Source organism: Marmota monax, unplaced genomic scaffold (assembly GCF_021218885.2).
Source record: "Marmota monax isolate L192 unplaced genomic scaffold, Marmota_monax_Labrador192_F-V1.1 WCK01_AAM20220418_F8-fsc00203, whole genome shotgun sequence".
Taxonomy (NCBI): Eukaryota; Metazoa; Chordata; class Mammalia; order Rodentia; family Sciuridae; genus Marmota; species Marmota monax.
Genome location: NW_026694787.1, coordinates 3,063,156 through 3,087,400, shown reverse-complemented (window position 1 = coordinate 3,087,400; position 24,245 = coordinate 3,063,156). Strand labels below are relative to the sequence as shown.

Here is a 24,245-nt window from a genome sequence, read left to right as displayed (position 1 = left end):
CCTCATCACCACATAAAAATAAATAAAGGTATTGTGTCCATCTACAACTAAAAAAATTTTTTTAAAAAATTTAAGAAGGGTAGAGGTGACAGAATAAGATGACCATAGTCTATTGGTAAAACCTGAATAGCATCAACTAACCCACAGATGAATCCTCAGAGTGCCTCAAATAAATACACACTGGAGTTAAGAATATCTATACCAGATAGGCAGACAGCATAACTCTTTCTGCAAAAAAATAGGAACCTGACATTCTAAAGATATACCTCACTTCTACACACACTGCTAGTCTACAAGGCAAATTACCAAAAAAAAAAAAAAAAAAAACCCTTATCTTTGCTCTTGATATGCTTTGAATTGAATTTCTTTGGCACTACAAAAGAGATCCAAAGTAGTTCTCCATATTACACAGAAGAGAAAATTTTAGTGTGGAAAAAAATTTAAAGCTTTGTTTGTTTTTGCCAGCATGATGAGTAGTGCTTCACTAAATGCTTATTAGGAACAACTCCATTGAATTAAAAAACATATTTAAATATAAATATAAATAAATATAACTACTTGGTTTGCAAACTATATTATTATAAAATTGACATGATAAATCAATAAATGGTACTTGTTTTAAACCATTTTCTCAATAAGATTAAACAATGTAAACAGTGACTAACAGCATAATTATTAAGCCTAAAACTACCATTGCTCTTACCTGATTCTGGAGAGAATTGTTACAACCTGTTTTACAGTGGTAGCATGCTTACGTAGCATGTGTGAGGCACTGAGTTTGATTCTCAACACCACATATTAATAAATAAATGAATAAAGGTCCATCAATAACTAATAAGAATTTAAAAAGAAAAACTATTTAGCAAATTAATAGGTCTATAATTCTAAGATTTGGGGGCCTTTCAATTATTTTTCTGTTCATGAGTTTTCCCCTTTCCTTTTCTTTCTCCTTTTTCCCCTTCCAGTTCTTGGTTTTGTTTTTTGAGAGAAGGCAGACTACACCTTGAGTCTCTAATTCTCTAATTAGAGATTTCTATCTGAAGAGTTAATAAGAACAAACATTTTGACAAGGACAGGAACTAATAAGCAAGTCTGACAGAAATCTCCCAGGGCTCTTTTCAACATTAGGCCATTGATCCAATGTTATAAAATGGATATAAATTTTCAACTTGAGAAAGCATAAGAATCAGTAAAGCTGAAAAAAAATAAAATTTGTGCCTAGAACAACAACGAGGTTTACTTCCATATTTCCCAAATTCCAAAAGGAGAGAATAATGTCCAAATTTAAGCATTCAATATTAGACTTGTTCACTGAGCTTCCCATTTTGAGCTATTCAATTCCACCTTTTACAAAAGGTAAAGTGCCAGGTGTGGTGGTGCCCGGCTGTAATCCCAGTGGCTTGGGAGGCTGAGGCAGGAGGATTGGGAGTTCAAATCCAGCCTCAGCAAAAAGCAAGATGCTAAGCAACTTAGTGAGACCCTGTCTCTAAATAAATGCAAAATGGGGCTGGGGATGTAGCTGAGTGGTCAAGTGCCCCTGTGTTCAATCCCCAGTACCAAAAAAATAAATACAAAATAAAAGTAAAGTGCTTGTAAAAGCATTCAACCTTAAATGGAGACAATATCTGAATTTGTATTAGTATAGAAAAGATTCTCAATTATATTACATACAGATGCTCCTTGATTTACAACGGAATTGCATTCTGATAAACCCATCACAAGTCAAAAAAAAAAAAATCCTGAATTGAGAGCTGGGGAAGTAGAGTGCTTGCCTAGCACCACAAAATAAATAGATGGGATAGATCGGTTGGTCGGTCTGTCAGTCAGTCACTCAGTCCTAAGTGGGAAATGCATTAAATGCTGGCAACACAGTAGTTTTTACCAAACTGACTAACCTTTTCCTGATGACCAAAGTTACAGTGATAAATCAGTACTAACACCCATAATATGGAATGAAGAGTTACTAGAATACCTCCCCCTTTCTGCAATCTGGCCTCTACCTTTCCTAGTGTCCTTCAATTGCTTTCCAAGACCCTAATTACCTTCAAGACATCAAACCTCATTTCAGTGCTTCAGTTCTCACTCTCCTTGACACTTCAGGAGCCCTTTGTGAAAGGCCACTCCCCATTCCAGACAGTTCTCTTCTCCGGGCCTCAAAGTATGTGTAATTCCCTGGTTGTCCTACCTCTGTTATCCTTTTGTATCTACTATCTCCTTCCATCCTAGTCATTGGTCTTCTCTAGTCACTTAGTCTTCCTCATGATTCTATTCTGTGGCTGACACAACACAACACACCTATGATGTCCCCTACATCAACCTCTCTCCAAAATTTCCTGTCTAGCCAACTGATCAATAGTCCAAATGCTTCATAACCACCTCAAATACCACATATTTAAGAAATCAAACTCTTTTGCTATGCAAAACAAGCTCCTCTTCTTCTGCTTAAAAAAAGTGTGTATAAATACACACACACACATATCCATTCTATATGGTGAACTTGACTTGGACATCATCATTTTAAGATGGCACAATTATCTAAATTCACATAAGTCAAAAAATAATTGTATGTTCCATTTTATGACATATCTGTAAAAGTAATCAGGGAGAAACTAAACAATGTTGCAACTTCATTTAAAAAACAAATTCTATTGGGGCTGGGGATGTGGCTCAAGCAGTAGTGCGCTCACCTGGCATGCGCATGGCTCTGGGTTCAATCCTCAGCACCACATACAAATAAAGATGTTGTGTCCACCCAAAACTAAAGAATAAATATTTTTAAAAAAATTCTCTCTCTCTCTCTCTAAAAAATAAAATCTATCTCTTAATTGGGAGTAATCAATATTAGGAAAGAACATTCTTTGTTTGTAAGGATTTATCAAATCAAAACTTCTGGGGGAAATTATGGTTTCTACAAGAGTAATTTTAATTATGTTTTAGTAAAATCTGCCCCCAATGAATTAGAAACTAATGTTTTTATGTGTCAAAACAAATCTAAGAAGACAACTATTTTCAAGAATTTTTAAGTTATTTAAAAATTATAAACTACAGGTTACAATAATTAATTACTTGAAATTCTAAAATGATTTATGTGGGAGCTATATATGTGGTTAGGAAGTATGTTATGTCAGAAAATAAGAGAAATGAAGGACAAATCAAGGGTTGCCAAAATCCCTGTTTATAGTTGTAAATTCCTCAGGTTTTAAAGAACAGCCACAGGCTAATTGCCCAAAGACCTGCTGCCCACAGACATCTGTGGAGGACTGGAGTTAATGGCAGGGCATGTCAATTTACTGCAGGCAGCTCATGGTGGGACATTTTGACAAAAGAACTGGATCAGGTTACAGCCTGTTCCTATTATCACCACAGTCTAGATTTATGGTTTTTAACACCAGTCCTAGAAGAAATAATGGAAATGATGACAACAACAATCCCCACTAGACAACAGACTTCGGAAAAGCATGCAATAAACCACAATCTAAAGTGACCAGAAAACTAAACATCCCTGACAATACTTCAAACATGTGGCAGGTGTCAGCAAATTACTCATTTAAATATTTGAATAACTTCTCAAAATCTCACCAGGAAAAAAAATCCCAAATTAGAGTTTCTAAATTAATCTAAAAACCAAGCAATCTATGAATGCATTTATCATTACTGATTACTATCTGTGAATAATGATGTGAATAATGATGCTATCTCAGTATCAAAGATACTTTCGTTTGAACAATTATCAAACTCTACGAAGTTAGTTTAAAACTAATTAAACCTGATTACTTTTCATACAAATTTAATGTGTATTGAAATACTTTTTAATAATAATGCTTTTCAAAATTTTTCAGAGAAAAAACAGCAAAGAACAAAAGCAAAGGGCACCTATTTCCAACTGTATTCGGAGGCACTGAATACAGAGAACTGAAGAAATATATTTGATTCAGTTTTAATTTAAGAAATCAAAATATTTTTTATGCCTTTATTTTATTTATTTTTATGTGGTCCTGAGGATCTAACCCAGTGCTTCACATGTGTGAGGCAAGCGCTCTCCCACTGAGGGAGAAGCGCTCAACCCCAGCCCAAGAAATCAAAATCAGCTAAAACTGATGGAAGATAGGAAAAACGACCAAATATTAACAAAAAGCAAGGATTATGCCAATACACATGCTTAAATAACTATGTCAAGGCAATAAGTACATAACAAACAGAGTTGTTTATTTGGAATTCTGCACTGGAATGACATCTTTTTGAGAATTTTTTGACATAAGAAGTTGAGAAAAATCAAATGTATATTCTAAAGACAAGAAACAAAGTGAGCCTCACCAACTTTTCCCAGAGAAAAGAAAATATCCTCAAGGAATGCTCTAGAATTGTAAAAATATATCTGTCCCTTCTCAAGTTTACAATGACATGTTACCACAAAAGGTGGGTACTCTATTTCCGCTCTTAGAACAGTTTGCTCCTATAAACCTAGGAAGGGGCAGAACCATGGCCATAAACACAAGTCATGAGTAGTAAGTAGTCAAACACCATCTTCAAATGTTTCCCAGCTCTTTACACATAAAGATTCAATGAGCTTATATTCTATTTAACTCTTTAAAAACACCCTCATATAAACTATTATGGGAACAAAAAAACTTTCACTTTTCACATTAAGATTATCCCCACTTCTTATTTAAAATCTTTCCATTACATGCCCAAAAAATGAAAGTAAAAGAAAGGTTTAGGGACATGTTTAATTGCAGCATAAAAACTACCACTATTATTATTTCTATGGTTACCAAGGTTTACAAGATGCTAGACAACATAAAAGTAAAATAAAACTAAAAATGTCTTACTCATGAAAGTCAAAGAACATATGCTCATTCCAAATCTTACACAGTTTCTAAAATTTTCTCTAGTTTTCCCCATTTTAGGAACTACCACCTCTGCTATCCTTTTTATAAAAGAGATGCTACTGAAGTAAAGGCATTTCTATTCTTAGAGTAACCAAAACTCAAGTTAGAGCCTGGAAAACACTTAACACTAAATTTTGCAAGTATTTATATCATGGTATAAATTAATTATTCTATTTTTATCTAAGATAAATGGAAATGCTTTCTTTCATCTCCTTTTCCCAAGATAAAAAGATCATGAATATTAAGATTCCAAGCAGGGAAGGGAAACTTTTCAAAATCACCAACATTGGCCATTTTCAACATTTCCAGGTTTTCAGTTTCTGCAACCAATCAACAAATTCTGAGCTATTATATACTAATTCTCAGACATCAATAAAATGGTTCTGAAATTCTTAGTGAGCTGTAGCTCACTCCAAACCACAAAATATCTCCTGTCAATGTCAGATCAGTCTCCATACAACTTAGAGCTCACAACTCTTAACTCTGATAGCTGGCAGAGCTTACTTTGTTCTTGTATATCCACAAAACCAGTAATATAACTAGGAGGAGACAGTGCAGTTTCCAAGTGAGGAGTTAATAGAGAAAATGAGCTTGAAACTCCATGTACAAGTGGAATGAGAACAAAAGCTAGTATAAACAGGAGGAGGAGGGCAGGCAGGGAACCTGGCAAAAAAGGGCTGGAGGTGACCAATAACTCAATAACAGAGGATCCCTTGCACCCATCACCAGTGTTCCAGTTACTAAAGTTATAAATCAATATTAGTTCAAAGAGAGAGGCAATAAAATATCAAGTGAAATTTTCCTCTCCCACCCTTCAAGAGCTCAAGCTAAAACTGAAATTTGGATTTTTCTCATTTTCATTCAAAAGACTTGGTATTTACTCAGCCTTTTCAAGGCACTTTACCATTGTCAATTATTTCTCAGTGAGAACACAGGATTACCCTGACCATTTTGCTGATTCGGAAACAGACACCAACAGCAAAGAGAACAGAGCAGGAAGAGGGGCTATAGGAAGCATCTGGGAGGAACAGGCAAGCAGCTAAAAAGGAACAAACCCAAAAGAAAATGAGAGTCACATCTGGCTTATAGCTGACCATCATAGCCCATGTTATTTTTGAACTCAGATTTATGAAATATTTTCAAAGAAGAAAAGTACTTAAAATATCAGTAAATTAAAGGGCTGGGGCTGTAACTAAGTGGCAGAGCACTCGCCTAGCACGTGAGGCACTGAGTTCGATCCTTTGTACTACATACAAATAAGCAAATAAAATAAAGGCATGCCGTCCACCTAGAACTTCAAAAATTTTTTTAATAAATAAATATCAGTAAGTTAAAAAAATCTAGTTATAGCCTAAACTACTTGGACATAAAAGTGTAGTTGCTTAACATTACAAAATACCCCATCTCCAACCCATGTATTGATTTCAATTTATACCAGCAACTCATTTTTCCCACAAACCTAAGCAATGTTATTAGTCTGATCCAGAAAATAACCTGCCATAAAATGTATAGTTTTATATAATCATAATAGAAAAGGCACAAAGTTATGATCACGTAAGTCAGAAGTAACTCACAGAACTTTGTTTAGAAAATTATGACAAAAATACTGACTCTCTGAGCTTGCCCTTTAAATAAAAGGAATAGTTGTTCTACATTCATAGTGATTTTCTTAGTTATAACCTTGAAATATTCAAGAATAAACTACTGGTGGGAAGCCTTAAACACCAGAAACTGGCACACAAAGCAGTAGGCTCTGAATAAATGTTCCTTGAACTAAACTTCATACTAAGGGCAGCACAGGTGCTTAATAAAGATGCACTGACTGAACCATAAATCGAAAGGACTGACCAAGTGCCTCATGAGAAATACTGATACCATATCTTTAAGATCCATTCCAATGTACTTTGTACATTTATGACATCATCCATTTTAAAGCATCCTCTCACACAATGCAGTACCAGTTACATTAATCTTTTCTCCCAAACTATCAATTTCAAAATAAATCGGGTTCTCTGGAGTTAAGAGGGAAAGTGCACAATATATATATGAAACACATTCAAACACTTCAAAGCTATTTTTAAGCTGTATTTAAGTCTTTTTTAAGTTCAGACTATTTAAAGTTATAGCAGAACAAATACAAGACAGCAGGTGAGCGCTCATAAACTCACTCTTTTCTCAAAATCCCAATTGGACTCACTTCCAAAAGCTTATTTTCACACTCCTCCCATTAAAATACAAAATCACAACCTGAAAGAACATTCACCATTGGAAAGACGTTATTTAATAATTCAGGCAAAAAAATGGCAAGGAAGGAAAATTTGTCATTACTGAAAAACCTTCCCAAGCAGTTATTGAAAAGAAATATGCATGTATGAACTGTTATAATACAACTGCTCAACATAGGAAGTTGTACTCCACAGATGTACATCTTAAAATACTCTTTCCTCAAAACAGAAATATGAATAGCTCTGAAGACATTAAAATGCAGCAGCATCTGAAATTGGGAGAGGAAAAAAAGCATCTCCAATAATTCTGAAAATCATTTGATCATAAGCAAAACATTTTCCCGGCCTCAGTTTCCCTCAACTAACTGATCTATTCACTCCCTAAGTGTTCTAAAGTCACCCTATAGGCAAGCCTACGGGCTCGACTTCTAATTTTTCAAAACATAGGCAAATTTCAAATTGTAATGTTTTATCTTTTAAAAAAATCAATATTCTTAAATAGGAACCTGTAAGCTAATATCCGAGCTACCCAACTATGAGGAGGAGACGAATATGGTTCAGCCTTTGAAGGAAGTACAGAGCTGCCCGGACGCCTGGGAGGAGGCCAAGAGGGTTCAGAAGGTGAAGCTGTCTGTGGCTCACGGCATAAAACCAACCAAATTTCCCTATACCCCTGGATCTCCTTCCGCCTCTTCCCATTCACAAGCACTACCCGGGTGAAAAAGAAGCAAGAAATATAAGGAACCATTTCAGGGCTGTTTTTAAAAGGCAGCAGCAGTGGTCCCTGGACTCAAGCCGTGAGCGCTGCCGCCTTGCGGTCCCTAGAGAAGCTCGGAGCCCCCTCGCCCTCCCGCCCGCCATGCTGTCCCGCTTCACCTCGAAGGCGAACGATTGGTGCACCCAGTCCCCGCTGGAAGCCCCGCGGCGCGCACCTGGCACCGGGACCAGCGCCCGCTCCCCACCACAGGCGCATCCTTCCGGGCTGACGTTCCCTCACAAAATCCAAAAGTTACCTCACAAGTCCCGGAAGGCGCGTCTGAACCTAGACCTCGCGAACTCATCCTGGCCCCTGAGCTCCGCCAACTATCCGCAGAGTCCCCAGACCCCAGCCCGGCCCCACCTACCCCGAGGAGGTAGCAGCTAAGAGTGCTGTCGACGAGGGGGCGTCTGAGGGACCGCCGTCCGCCGCCGGAACGCCAGAGGCAATAAGGGCCCGCCGCCAGCAAAGGGGCTCCGGGAAAGTGTGAGGGGCGGCGCGAGCGCTGCTCAGGGAGGTTCGCGAAGCGCGCTGAGAGGATCAGAGGAGCCCTGGCCTCGGGGAGGAGGCCACCAGGGGTGGGCGACTGGGGTGCGGGGCCCAGCTGAGGCGGGACGCCGGAGGGGCGTAGAGGGGGCGTTCCTCGCGCGAGACGCGCTGCCTAAGGCTCCCCCCCTCCCGCCTCAGGGACAACGGTCAGGGTCCGGACGCCACAACTCTCTTTCTCCGCTCCTCACGGAGCCCAGAGTCACCACGCACCTCGGGTCTCATCCTCGACAGCAACGAAATTCTGTCACACTACTCCCGCGAGCCGGCACCGGTCTTCACACCGCCGCCGCCATTTTTGAGAAGCCGCGCGCGGAGCCGCGCATGCCCCGCAACCGCCCCCGCCGCCCCGCCCCCGCCCCGCGACCGGCCCGCGTGCCCTGCGGTTGCCGCGAGCACGCCCTACGACCGCTGCCGCGTGCCAGGGGCTCGAGCAGTCAGCCCGCACGAGCGCGAGTACGGGCAGTGGCCGTCAGTAAGGCACTGAGAGCCCAGGAAAGCCTTTGGCAGATTTCCCTTATCTTCCCCCACCAAAAAATATCAGTCACAGCGAATGCACTCAAGGCCCCCCCGGGTCTGCGTCAAGTTCCAACCCGAGAACTCGCTCCCCTTCAACTCCCACTCACCACCTACCCTGGCCACCGACCCAAAAAACAGGCGCTTCCTTAGAAACTCAAACAAGTTCGAGCAGCGGAGAAAAAGTCGCTTGTTACAGCAGCTTGAGCAAAGCCACTCCTTCGCGGGTTGCAATACTCCCAGAAACAGCTCCCCCCCTCCCATAGGTTTTTGCCACGCAATCCCCTCCCAGCTCTACTTTCTGGAATAGTTGTTGCTTTCAACCCAGGCTTGAGCTAACGGATACTCAGAGGAGGAAGTCATTTGCTCACCAACTTGAAGGTGCTCAGAAGCGTACCCGAGAGTGCATTTTAGGGTCCCCTCTGCCGATCTCCCTCGCCCTGGGCCGAACCCATTGTGCAGGTGGGGATCGTACCAATACAGAGAGGAGGAAAGAACAGCACAAAATCCAGCAAACAGAAATTTCTGAGAAAAATGTCCATCCCTCGTGGGTTTGTATATAAGCAGATTTCAAATTTCTGTTTTAAAAAATAATACAATGTGCTATACTAGCCAAAAGTAAACTATTGGCAGGCTTTCCCTCTTTACAACTCTTTCTAAAGCTGGGTGTAGGTTTTGCATCCGTAATCACCTTAATGTATAGAGCATGATGTGATTTTAAAATCATAATTCTGAAACCAGAAACTAAAACCAAAACTGAACCCCCTAAAAAGACCCGAAGAATATATCCATTTTCTGCAATGCAAAATACAATTATTTTCATCCACAACTTTTGCAGCATTAAACAAAAGCCAAATTAAAGTGGTTTCTAATGTATCTAAACAGTGCTGAATAGAACAAAATCAAATTTCTCTGATCTTGAATCCTTTAAAAATGAAAAACAGTGTCAAACCGAAGTAAACTTTAAGGTGAAAATAGAATGACTAGGTCAATGAGATGCAAATATTAGAGACAGATTTGGTCATATCAATTGTATAACATATAGAAGAGAATGTTTAAATGGTCTAAGAGGAAAGTTCAAAAATGTTTTTTAAAGCCAGAAAGCAAACCCTTAGTAACTGGGAGGGACTTGAATTCTTAATTAGTGGCTACTGTTCTAATCCTGATATAATGGAAACAATTGAAATTCATCTCTTCATTCTATATGTGAAAGATTTGACTTATCATGTATACCTCTTTTATATAAATAGATTTTATTAAATTGTAGGAATACTACTGACTGCTAAATTGCCTGTCTCACTGATGCCTCACTACTTTCTATATTTGTCTATTAACAGTAAATTATTGAAGCCCTTAAGCATTATCTATATGACAACATCTTCAATGGCTATGCTCAAAGGATTTATATAAGTGTGACTCTTATTAAACTCATAATAAATGAATTATTGATAACAATAGCTACCATTTATTGAGCTCCTGCTTTCTATGTGCTGAAAATCATGCTACTCTCTTTAGATAAAAATCGCCAATATTCTCAGTATTTTTTAACAACTTTTCTATGATGCTACTCTTCTTCCACTTTACAGATGAGGAAAATGATTATTCCTCACACAGCAAATAAGTGGTAGTTAGCTTCTGAACATATATTCAAACTTTCCGAACTACCCCTTCCATCCTTGTCATCAATCATATGCTTTCCTTATACACTATGTATATGCACATAAACTTTCAATAATTATTTCCTTACACATCCTGTTTTTCCTCTTTTGCCAATAAAATTTGAGACTACTTCTTGATAAAGTTAACACAGGTCAGAACATCACTATTTATTTTACATTATATGGAAGTGTTCTGCTCGTAGTATAAATTTGATAAATACTCTTAAATGAGAGACTGGATGAATATCTTCCATTATGATGTTCAATTAATTTTGCCTTGAAAATGAAAATAAGGACACTCTTGGGACTGAAAGAGTAAGAACTAAGGCTAATAAAATCCAGGTGTTCATGATTTATTTTCCATGCAAGACTATCTGCTCCTGTCAATTTGCTCTTGACTCAGCACAAGACCTATGACAACCTTAAAGAGGATACATAGCCCTATCCAGTCCAAGTCCAGTGCAAAAATCTTGTATCTCGAAAATGCATTTCCTTTCTATAGTTTAATACTAGTCAAACAGAATGAAAAGATCATCTTTCCCAGATAAGCAAGTTTAATCTAGATTTTTATCAATATACATTTTTATACTGAAACAATATTATCTGCATACATATAACATCACAAGGGCTGGGGTTGTTTGTGGCTCAGTGGTAGAGCACTTGCCCAGCATGTGTGAGGCACTGGGTTTGACTCTCAGCACCACATTTAAATAAATGAAGAAAATAAAGGTCCATCAGTATCTAAAAAATATTAAAAAAAAAAAAAACTTAAACGTTACAGGATGATTAGTTAAGGCTCCCTCTAGTTCTCCCACCTCATGATCTTCTTTCTCCCTAAAACACAGGAGCCTAACTAAGCCTGGCAGAGACTATAGAGATCCAAGGTATAAACTAGTAAGCAGCAATTGTGTTGTCACCTAAGTGAAAAAATCCAGAGTAGGTACTAAATTAGTAAATTAATTAAAATAGTAACCAAGTTTATAAACACCTTCAGATTCTTGTTTCTAACAAATTGCCCTTTCCCCTCTCATTAAACCAAGAGCACATATAAGATAAATTGGTTTTAGCATTATTGTTGGTTGTGATAAACCCATATTCCTAACTTCAAAATAGTAACTTCCCTGGAAAAATATCATGGGGTGAAGTCTGTGATAGGAAACCAGAGAAGCTAGCCTACCAGGAAGGCCATGGATTAACATAAAAGACACAACTGCAATGGAAACCATCTGAAATCCCAAGTTCATCATTAACTAACTATATTTCTTTACAATCTTTCCATGCCTCAGGGTTTTTGTTTTGTTTTATTTTTCATTTTTAAAAGGGGAAAAATGAAATCTGCTACACTTATGTCACTGATGAGAAAATATTATTCAGATTGATCAGAAAGCCAATAAAATGCCTGACATCTAAGTTGACTTTGGCCAAGTCAAATATTTTATAGGCTAGGAAAACTGGCAAAACCTCAATGAACACTACACTACACCATCATTTCTCTCACTCAATCCTCATTCAAACATTATGTGCTTGCTCTGCTCAAAGTTGGGAATACCAAGATGAAAAAGACAATTTGAATACTCCAAGAGCTAACACCCAGAAAGAAGACAGACATGACAGATGTTTGAAGATCTTCAAAAGAACAGGATCTCTTATCTCACTCTTCATCATCTCACCAAATGGTTTTAGATGCACCCATATGATGTTGTATAACCATATGAAGGAACTGCAACTGACCACCTGACAACTAGTCCTATGGACAATTAAAACATTTATTAATTCTGATTTTACACTTTCTGTTCTGGTTATTCTCCATTTGATCCAAACCTCATCCCCTTCCTTCTAGGACCTCAGCTCTGACAGTGGCAGTGGCTCTACAATGACAGCTTCTGGCAGGGGATCCTCTTTCACAGCTTTGGTCCTCGCTGAGTCTTTGGAAAGGTGACGCAAGGTACAGCTGAGAGCTTACAGTTCTTACTAGGCCCTGGGCATCCTATGTGGTTCCTTTAAACCTACCTAATCCAGATAAATTCTCTTCAAAATCACATACAACTGTACCTACTGTTCTTGCTGGTTCTTCCTTCATTATTGAAGCCCCAACCAACTATGGAGATGGAGGCCTCAAATATCTCTGTAAGGTTTTTGAGAACTTACAGACCATGGGAACTATCTATAGCATTTAAGGGTTTCCCAACCTATCACATGCTGAAAAGTCACTATAATACCCTGAGTTATGAGTAGATAAAAATTAATTTGGAGAGAGTGTCTTAAGAGTGAATATAAAAGAAGATAGTCTATGAAAAGCACCTAGGTCCTATCAAGTTGATAACAATTATTAGTTCCCATGTGCCTATTTCTTAGGAGGGTAAAAGAGGAGACTTTTGAGCTGAGAGGTGAAGAATAATGAATTTGCCAAACTCATAGAGAACAGAACACAAAATAATGAAAAGTAATTGCAGGGTCCTTGTCTTATTAGGAAAGGTTCACTGGGCCAACCAAAACACAAAGGGGTCAATCAAGATAAATCTGAGTGCCACGCTAAGGTGTCAAAACTTTATTCTATGTCGATGGGGAGTAATTAAAGGTTGTACAGTAGAAAAGTTGCAGAAATTGTCATAGATTGCACAACTTCATAGCTGCTGTTACATCTCCAAGAGTTCTGCTCACCTCTCTTAATGGAATTATGATCTTTACAAGAGCAGCCTGATATGGAACAAGAGGCTGTCAGTCCTCCAGCAACAGCCTTGGAGAACAACAGATGAACCGAGACCCTCTCCCCTGCCCCCCAGCTTCCCTGATGCCATGAGATAAATATAACTCCTCTTCCATATGCTCCCTCGACAATGTACTGTGCGACCACCAGCCCAAAGTGATGGGGCCAAGCCATCTTGAATCAAAACAAACCTTTCCTCCTTTTACTGTTTATTTTAGGTTATCTGTCACATTCACAAAAAGCTGACTATCCCAGCTTTGTATTGCTATTATAACAAATTACCACAAACTTAGTGGCTTAAAACTGTCCTGGAGGTCCAGCATGGCTCGGCAGGGCAGCATTGCTTTTGGAAACTATGGAGAATCTGCTTCCTTATTTTTTCCAACTTCTAGACACCACCTGCATTTTTTGGCTTGTGGCTTCATCATCATCCACATTCAAAAGCCAGAAATATAGCATCCTCAAAGTTCTTTCTTTCTGACCTCTACTTCTATCATCACATCTCCTCCTCAAGATGACTCTCCAACCCTCCTTTCCTTCATGAAGACCTTGTGGTTACATTGGATACAACCAAATGCAGGGGATGCAGCTCAATGAGAGAGTGTGTGCCTAGTGTGCATGAGGCCCTGGGTTCAATCCCCAGTACCACAAATAAATAAATAATAAATATAAATAAATAAATAAATAAATGGCTACCATCAAACTTTAAATCCTCCTCAGCTTCCTGGGCACCTGGGATTAAAGATATGCACCACCACATCTGGAAAAATTAATTTTTTCATATCAAAATATCCATTCACTATTCAAATGTGAATTGTCCCATAAAATACACATTTTTACAGCTATAAAAATAAAGCCCACACATTGCAATTGATTGATATGATTTTGAAATGTCTTTTAATCTGTAAGTTCCTTCCCCATTTCTTTTTTCTATTAATTCATTATTTGAAGAATCCTAATTTCCCATGTTCTAGAGTTTACAAATTGTATCCCCTGATTTAATGTATGCCCTATTTATATTTCCTAAAAATTGGTGGTTCGTGTGCTGATAAAAATCCCAATGATTCAGGAGGCTGAAACAGGATGATCACAAGCTTGAATCTAAACATTGGCATTTTAGCAAGGGATTAAAGCATTAAAGCAGGGGATTTTGGGGGGGAGCGGGGTGGCTTTAGCAAGAAAGCTTCCTGGGTGATAGGTAATATATTCTTCCATTAGGAAGCACATAATGCTTGATTTGTCTTTCATTTCATGATGTCAGCAGATATTAATGTTCAATGCCTTAGTCTCTTAGGGTCAGCAGTTCTCCAAGTTTATTTTGCAGTATCTTCCTCATTATCTTATCAAAAATGCAAATTATTTATTATTTTAATTTCTCCCCTTTCTTTTTTTTTAAATTTTTTATTGTTGGTTGTTCAAAACATTACATAGTTCTTGATATATCATATTTCACACTTTGATTCAAGTGGGTTATGAACTCCCATTTTTACCCCGTATACAGATTGCAGAATCATATCAGTTACACATCCATTGATTTACATGTTGCCATACTAGTGTCTGTTGTATTCTGCTGCCTTTCCTATCCTCTACTATCCCCCCTCCCCTCCCCTCCCCTCCCTTCTTCTCTCTCTACCCCCTCTACTGTCATTCATTTCTCCCCCTTGTATTATTTTTCCCTTTCCCCTCACTTCCTCTTGTATGTAATTTTGTATAACCCTGAGGGTCTCCTTCCATTTCCATGCAATTTCCCTTCTCTCTCCCTTTCCCTCCAACCTCTTATCCCTGTTTAATGTTAATCTTCTTCTCATGCTCTTCGTCCCTACTCTGTTCTTAGTTACTCTCCTTATATCAAAGAAGACATTTGGCATTTGTTTTTTAGGGATTGGCTAGCTTCACTTAGCATAATATGTTCAAATGCCATCCATTTCCCTGCAAATTCTATGATTTTGTCATTTTTTAATGCAGAGTAATACTCCATTGTGTATAAATGCCACATTTTTTTTATCCATTCGTCTATTGAAGGGCATCTAGGTTGGTTCCACAGTCTTGCTATTGTGAATTGTGCTGCTATGAACATCGATGTAGCAGTGTCCCTGTAGCATGCTCTTTTTAGGTCTTTAGGGAATAGACCGGGAAGGGGAATAGCTGGGTCAAATGGTGGCTCCATTCCCAGCTTTCCAAGAAATCTCCATACTGCTTTCCAAATTGGCTGCACCAATTTGCAGTCCCACCAGCAATGTACAAGTGTGCATCTATTTTATTTGATATGAGTATGGACACTCCTGCTTGTTTCCAAAGTCCATATGAGTGATATGATTTTTCCCAACCTTTCACCTTCAGCCTATGTATGTCTTTTCCTATCAAATGTGTCTCCTGTAGGCAGCATATTGTTGGGTCTTGTTTTGTGATCCATTCTACTAGCCTGTGTCTCTTAATTGGTGAGTTTAAGCCATTAACATTTAGGATTATTATTGAGATATGGGTTGTTCTTCCAGCCATATTTGTTTATTTATATTACTAAACATGGTTTGTTTTCCTCTTTGATTATTTTCCCCCCTTTACTGTCCTACCTCCCACTGTTGGTTTTCATTGTTATTTTCCATTTCCTCTTCCTGTAATGTTTTGCCGAGGATGTTTTGAAGAGATGGTTTTCTAGCTGCAAATTCTTTTAACTTCTGTTTATCGTGGAAGGTTTTAATTTCATCTTCCATCCTGAAGCTTAATTTCGCTGGATACACAATTCTTGGTTGGAACCCATTTTCTTTCAGTGTTTGAAATATGTTATTCCAGGATCTTCTAGCTTTCAGAGTCTGTGTTGAAAGATCAGCTGTTATCCTGATTGGCTTACCCCTAAATGTAATCTGCTTCCTTTCTCTTGTAGCTTTTAAAATTCTCTCCTTATTCTGTATGTTGGGCATCTTCATTATAATGTGTCTAGGTGTGGATCTCTTATGATTTTGCACATTCGGCGTCCTGTAGGCTTCTAGGATTTGGGATTCTGTCCCATTCTTCAAGTCTGGGAAGTTTTCTCGTATTATTTCATTGAACAGATTGCTCATTCCCTTGGTTTGGACCTCTATACCTTCCTGTATCCCAATGACTCTTAAGTTTGGTCTCTTTATGTTATCCCATATTTCTTGGATGTTCTGCTCATGGTTTCTTAACAGTCTTGATGAGCTGTCTATGTTCTTTTCAAGTTGAAATACTTTGTCTTCATTGTCTGATGTTCTATCTTCTAAGTGTTCTACTCTGCTGGTAGTATTCTCAATTGAGTTTTTAAGTTGGTTTATTGCTTCCTGCATTTCTAGGATTTCTGTTTGTTTGTTTTTTATAACCTCTATCTCCCTGTATAGTTGATCTTCTGCTGCCTGGATTTGTTTGTGTAATTCATTGTCGAAGTGATCTTTCATTGTCTGATTTTGCTGTCTGATGTCTTCCTTGAGACTCCAGATCATCTGAAGCATGTATATCCTGAATTCTTTATCTGACATTCCATCTGCTGCAGCTGTTACCTCTTCTAACGTTGAGTTGACCTGCATTGCTTGTGGTCCTTTCTTTCCTTGTCTTTTCATATTGCTTGCGTTTTTTTCTGCTTGGTGAAACTGTTGTGTTTTTGAAAACTTTTTCCCCCTATATATTCATATTGCTCTTGTATAGTTGAAAAGACTCCCTTGCAGGGTTGGGCGGCGGTCTGCCTACCTTGCAGGCGCAGGCGGTGGCTCTGCTCTGCCCCTCCTCCAATTGGTGTGACGTGTCTACCACGCCCGCGGACCCCTGGGCCTGTTCTGCCGGTCGGTCGCAGGTCTGCCTACCTTGCAGGCGCGGGCGGCGGCTCTGCTCTGCCCCTACTCCAATTGGGGTGACATGTGTACCACGCTGGCAGGCCACCAGGCCTGATCCGCCGGTCGGTTGCAGGTCTGCCTACCATGCAGGCGTGGGCGGCGGCTCTGCTCTGTCCCTCCTCCAATTGGTGTGACTTTTCTACCACACCCGCGGTCCGCTGGGCCTGTTCTGGGCGCGGGCGAAGGCTCTGCTCTGCTCCTACTCCAATTGGGGTGACGTGCCTACCACCCCGGCCGGCCGCTGGGCCTCTTCCACTGGTCGGTCGCAGGTCTGCCTACCTTGCGGGAATGGGCGGCGGCTCAGCTCTGCCCCTACTCCAAATGGGGTGACGTGTCTGTCGCGCCAGCAGGCCACTGGGCCTGTTCCGCTGGTCGGTCGCAGGTCTGCCTACCTTTCGGGCGCGGGTGGCGGCCTTGTTCTGCCCCTACTCCAATTGGGGTGTCGTGACTACCACGCCGGCAGGTCGCTGGGCCTGTTCCGGGCACGGGCGGCGGCTCTGCTCTGCCCCTACTCCAACTGGGGTGACGTGTGTACCACACCGGCAGGCCGCTGGGCCTGATCCGCCGGTCTGTTGTAGGTCTGCCTACCTTGCAGGCGCGGGTGGTGGCTCTGCTCTGCCCCTACTCCAATTGGGGTTACGTGACTACCACACCGGCGGGCCGCTGGGCCTGATCCGGGCGCAGGCGAAGGCTCTGCTCTGCCCCTACTCCAGTTGGGGTGACGTGCGTACCACGCTGGCAGGACGCTGGGCCTGATCCGCCGGTCTGTCGCAGGTCTGCCTACCTTGCAGGCACGGGCGGCGGCTCTGCCCTGCCCCTCCTACCATGCCCGCGGACCACTGGTCCTGTTCTGCCGGTCGGTTGCAGGTCTGCCTACCTTTCGGGCGCGGGTGGTGGCTCTGCTCTGCCCCTACTCCAATTGGGGTCACGCCAGCAGGCCGCTGGGCCTGTTCCGGGCGCGGGCGGTGGCTCTGCTCTGACCCTCTGGCTTGATGACAAAGTGAGAGAGACTCAGGTGTTTGTGACTCACTTTCTTTACCAGGAGACCAACTGTTTCTGTCGCCGCTGGTATCGATGAAGTTCTCTCCTCCGCCGCTTTCTGATGACATCAGATCTCTGCCATGTTGGTATCCCATGCGAATGGCAGCATTTCGTTCCCTTTGCCGGGTGACCAAAGCAACAGGTGAGTCCTGACCGGCCCTCACAAGCCCCGTCTCAGTCCTGTTGCCACTGCCTATGAAGGCTCGGTTGGTATTTACCTCCACAGTATTCAGCAGGACCCGGACCAAGAAGCAGTTTCCGCGGATTCTTTAGCCCTGGGCCAGAGCAGTTCCGGGAGCCGGAATTCGGCCGCTCCGTGCTCGGTGTATGTTCTGATAGGAGCAGGCTCCAAGAAGCAGTTTCCGCGGGTTAATTAGCACTGAGCCTGAGTAATTTGTCTGCGAGCCACAGGCGAATGGCAGCCTGAAATTACCTATTCTATGGCTGAATGAGCTGCGATCAGTCGAAAACAGGGATGGTGACGTCAGCTCTCCAAGATGGTGGCCACTGGCTTCCTCTGTGGTCTGACCGGTGTGGTGAACCGAATTGGACCGCTTCCTTCCCCCGTCTCAAACCCAGAATTCAGCACTTAGTACCGTGATTGCACAGCTGGCAGAAGCCGGCGGAAACTGCAGCGCTGTATCTTTGCGTTGCTATCTCCTTGTTTCCCAGCGCGCGCTGCAGACTCTAGCCGCTGGGCGATTTGCTGAATAAGCAGCGTGACCCTCCGTGCAGACAAATCTCTCGCGTTTGAGCCCCCGTAGCTGATCCTCGTGTGATGGAAATCCTTCCTCTAGGTTTTGGAGCACCCCAATTTTGCTGGAAATTCCTAACAAGATAGCTTTTTTTTTAGACGTTCTAACTCGTCATTCTCCCGCACAGTGACGCAGTACACGGGGGTAATGCACTCCCTTCTCCACCATCTCCGAAATCCTCTCCCCTTTATTTCTATATTGGTATATTATAATTATATATCATAGTGGGACTCACAACAACAAATTTAATCAATGTCATCCTTTAGTACCTACCCTTGCTAGCCCCTCCTCCCTCTCTCACCAGTCCCCTTCCTTACTGTACTGATCTCCTTTCTGTTTTTATGAGATTCCCACCCCCCCCCTTTTTTTTCCTTTTTTCTCTTTAGTTTATACATGTGAGAGAAAACATGTGATCCTTGGTTTTCTAAGACTGGGTTGTTTCATCTAACATAATGCTCACCAGTTCCATCCATTTTCCTGCAAATAACATAATTTTGTTGTTCTTTGTGGTTTAATAAAACTCCACTGTGTATATATACCACATATTCTTTATCCATTCATCTGTTGATGAACACCTAGGTTGGTTCCTTAGTTTGGCTACCGTGAATTGCACTGCTCTAAACACGGGATGCATGTATTGCTATAATATGCTGACTTTAGTTCTTTAGGAAAAATACCCAGAAGTTGTATACCTGGGGCATATGGTGGTTCCATTCCTAGACTTTTGAGGAACCTTCATGCTGATTTCCATGGTGGAAATTCTACCAACAAGTGTATGTATTACTTTTCCCCCTCATTCTCATAGCATTTTTTATTATTTGTAATGTGGTGGCAGGGAACTAGGGTTAAACCTATGAGTGCTCTACCACAGCGCTACATCCCCAGTGCTTTTTCTTATTTATTTTGAGACAGGGGTCTTGCTAAAATGCCAATGTTTAGATTCAAGCTTGTGATCATCCTGTTTCAGCCTCCTGAATCATCGGGATTACAGGCATGTGCCACCTGCTGGCTATTATTACATTGTTAATAATTGCCATTCTAACTAAACTGAGATGAAATCTCAGTGTAGTTTTTATTTGTATTTCCCTAATTGTTAAAGATGTTGAACATTTTTACATATATCTGTTTGTTGAGAGCCACAGTTTAGTCGGAATGACGCCTGGCATTTTGCTAGAGGGAATGGTTGAAAGGTGACCCTGCTCCCGGATTAGGGCAGCTCCAGGATTAGGGCGGATCCTGCTGCCTAGGCAGGGGCGCCCGATACTTTGGAATTCTGGTTGAGTTCTCGTGGGGTTCTGGGAGAATTGGCACGCGAGCCCGGTGGAGGGAGTGTGTTCCCTGGAAGTGTGTGTAGAGTGCCGGTGAGAGTTCGGGAATAAAGAGTTGCTGTTTGAACCTACAAGGCTTTGTGGCATAACTCAGATAAAAAATACAAAAAGCTAAGACAACTATTAGATACATTCAAGATAGAAAAAGGGAAAAGAAAAAAGTTTAAAGTCAAATATTGGATAAAATAAAAAAACAAGGAGATTATTAGTAATTTTTTCAAAAAGCCTATCAATTTAATTTCTGGTTGTGCAGAAATTAGAAGTCTCAGATGAGGGTGTTAAAATTTATAGACAAGAGCCAATTTAGAAAACGTTAAACTAGAAGGAAATTGGTTTAAAACCACATCAAAAAATTAAAAGGACTAAAGTAATTCTAAAAACTAAGGCAAAATAATGCTTTTGGAAGACTTAAATTTAAAAGGATCTTTAAATTTCCAAAGGATGCATATAGGATATTTTGGAACATCACCCCTGAAGAAAAATCAGTTAATGTTTTACTTAACAGGAATCCCATACAATCCACAGGGACAAAACATAGTTGAAAGAGCTCATCAAACTATTAAAATGTACTTATTAAAGCAAAAAGAGGGAATTGGAAAGGGGTATATATCCCCCAAAGATAAACTTAAAATAACCCTTTTTACTCTAAACTTTTTAAATTTGGATTCATCAGGGCTTAGTGCTGCGGAAAGGCATGTATCCAAAAAATGTACATAAGCCCAAGGTACTTTGGAAAGATATTCTAACAGGACAATGGAAAGGTCCTGACCCAGTGATTGTCTGGAGTCAATGGGTCTGTTTGTGTGTTTCCACAGGGAGAACAGCAGCCGATTTGGATTCCAGAGAGATTAACTAAAAGCGATTTCTACAGACCAAAAAGAAGATGATTTGGCTCAAATCCATAACAGCTGATATTCAGAACTCCAGTTTGGCTATTATTACATCTGCGACAGTGATTCTCCCACACCTGGAGGCTAATGAATAATGAACACCATTAAGGCCTATTTCAAATGTAAGAAACCTTGGGGCTTGCTTGTGGGAATACCTTCAGACCCATTATGCAAGTTACAGGAAGAAGGATGGAATATCAAAAGAAGAGTCAAACCTAGGTGGTAACCAGGATGCTTTTTTTTCAATATCTATTTTATTATTGCCTTTTCCCACATCATGAAGTTTTATTTTATTTTTTGAGCTCATACAGACCTAGATTAATGTTTTTCTGATCAGTTCTATTTTTTGACTGTGGACTTTTTAAACAGTGCAAGAGATTTCACCTGTGTAAAGCTACAAGGCCTTTACTATTGTCTTATGTGTTGTATGTTATGTGTGCACACTTCTGTTTTGTGTTGTATGTCTGTATGTGCGTATGTCCATATATATATATATATATATATATGTATATATGAGGAGTGCTCATAAAAAATGGATCCGGGGGCTGGGATGTGGCTCAAGCGGTAGCGCGCTCGCCTGGCATGCGTGCGGCCCGGGTTCGATCCTCAGCACCACATACAAACAAAGATGTTGTGTCCGCCAAATACTAAAAAATAAATATTAAAAAAAAAAAAAAAAAAAAAATGGATCCGAATATTTTTTTTTAATTCACGTGTTTTAAATGGTTTAATTTAAATTAGGTAAACAGCTGTTGAGGATTGTTTTTAAAGGTGGTTAACAGATCTGTTTGTTTACTTTCACCTTTCCTTTTCATTATATTTAATAATTCTGTTCAGGATAATGTAAATTGTTCAGAAAATTGTTTTCTTAGTGCCTGCTGGAATGTTACATAATTTTTTTTAGCCATCATTGCCAGAATTCCTATCTTCATCCCAGTGCCGGTGAAGACAAAGATAAAACTAAGCTATAGCTTCTTTGATAGCTATCACAGTAAACTGTATAAACTGATGCATCAATGAATAATAACTCAACAAGTGATGCTCAATCAAGAAGTCGATTTACTTTGGGAGGAAATGGACATATTAATGGATTCCTCTACTTTGAACTGCTTGCAGAACTTGCCTGGACTACGTATCACTTGCATGCATTGTAAACTATCTGTTGGTGCAGTGAATTGTGGTATTGCTGGGGTATCTTTGCTGATGGTGTCAGCGGTGGTACAATTTTTCCAAAAAGAGCCATCATTTGGCTTGGTGCTGTGGCATTTTGCATCCTCCTCACTTTCTGCTTGTGATGGTCTAAAATTTGGGGGCCAACAGAGGTGAGGCAAAGAACCTCACCCACCCACTGGTGAAAAGGCCTATCCACAAGTATGGCTGTATGCTGGACAGGTAGCCAATGACGGGTAAGATCCAATTACAATGGTACCAACCTAAGACAGGAGGCTGACACCTTGAGGTCAGCTCATCCAATGACGGGTAAGGACCATATGTAGTATTGGACAACGTAAGACAGGCACGGTCCCTAAGCCACATGCTTGTTGTTTAATTAAACAGAAGGGGGGGGGGAGATGTTGAGAGCCAGAGTTTAGTCGGAATGACGCCTGGCATTTTGCTAGAGGGAATGGTTGAAAGGTGACCGGCTCTGGGATTAGGGCGGATCCTGCTGGGATTAGGGCGGATCCTGCTGCCTTGGGCGCCCACTACTTTGGAGTTCCAGTTGAGTTCTTGGGATAATTGGTGCGCAGAGCCCAGTGGAGGGAGTGTGTTCCTGGGAAGTGTGTGTAGAGTGCCAGTGAGAGTTTGGGAATAAAGAGTTGCTGTTTGAACCTACAAGGCTTTGTGGCGGCTTGGTTATTTGTGCCCAGCCAGACTGCGGCATCTGTTGGCTATTTGCACAGAAATGCAAATTCTTGGATCTTTCCCCAAACTCAGAAACCTTGAAGTGGGGTCAAGAATATGTTCTTTAACAAGTCCTCCAGGGAATTCTGATACAGGCTAAAGTTTGAGAAGTATGGCTATTTGTCAAGGGGTGGCAAACAGTGTCATTTAAGCCTGAGAATAACTTAAAAGATTTAGGCAAAATAAAGTAAGAAAAATCTCCAAAATAAATTAAGATAATTCTCAAAAAAGGCAGTTAGAAGAACAAACATATTTTAAGTGAGGAACTGAAAAGGTATAAATATGGAATTAACACCACCCTTAGTAATAAACACACATTACAGAAATTCAAAGCCAAAGGATTACCATTTTTAAATATTTTAAATAAATCTTTGAAATGACAGGGAAAGTTAAGAATGCTTTATCATTCCCCCAAAAAATCCCTCATTAAGATTTAGAAATTACTTTTTTAAAATGGAGAACACAGCAACACTGATTTGATGAGGAAGGGAGAGAAAGAAAAAAAGGCAATGTTTTGGATACTTCAGCATTTTGAGGCTTGAATTCAGAAGACATAGCCAAAATTTAAAAGTTTGATATGTTTTATAGCATTACCTCTATTTCCAATGTCCCTGGTGTTTTTTGTTTTTTTGGGGGGGTAGGAGGTGGAGTTCTGGAGATTGAACCCAGGGGGCTTTACCACTGAACTATATCCCCAGCATTTCTTTTTTTTTTTTTGGTCTTGAGAGAAGGTCTCTACTAAATTGCTGAGGCTGGTCTTAAAATCCTTCTGCCTCAGCCTCCCAAGTGTCTGGGATTACAGGTGTGTGTCACCGCTCCCAGCTTCAACCCACATGGTTTGTGAACACCTAAGGTATCTCATGAAAGAACTAGATAAAGCATGAGGAATCGGGGACCTGGGTTAAAGTAGGCTCTGCTCCTTTCTGTTCTGATTGATTCCAAGTGCACTGGACTCTAAACTGAATAGAAAAGAACCCAAACAGACCTAAGACCCTCTCAGGATTGTTCCAGACCATCTAGCTAAAGTCAGCATCCAGCATTGTAATGTCTGTACATGACACACAATGTACATTCATTCCTCATTCAGGCATGACGTATTTACTGACTTTATCATATGCCAGCTCTTGTGCTAGATGCATAAGTCTGCAGACAAACAAAAAAATTCCCCTCCTTTCTGGCTATCTAACCC

The 24,245-nt window shown here is 40.6% G+C and overlaps 1 protein-coding gene across 1 annotated transcript in view; it reads right to left on the bottom strand.

Moving 5' to 3' along the window:
* The window catches only part of Scml2 (Scm polycomb group protein like 2), a 66,696-nt gene extending 57,968 nt beyond the window's left edge, over window positions 1-8,728 (bottom strand). Inside the window, exon 1 of the mRNA XM_046425860.2 lies at window positions 8,631-8,728. Coding sequence (XP_046281816.1) covers window positions 8,631-8,642 — 12 coding nt within the window. The 5' untranslated portion in view covers window positions 8,643-8,728. The remainder of the gene's footprint in view (window positions 1-8,630) is intronic.
* Window positions 8,729-24,245: the final 15,517 nt, after the last annotated feature.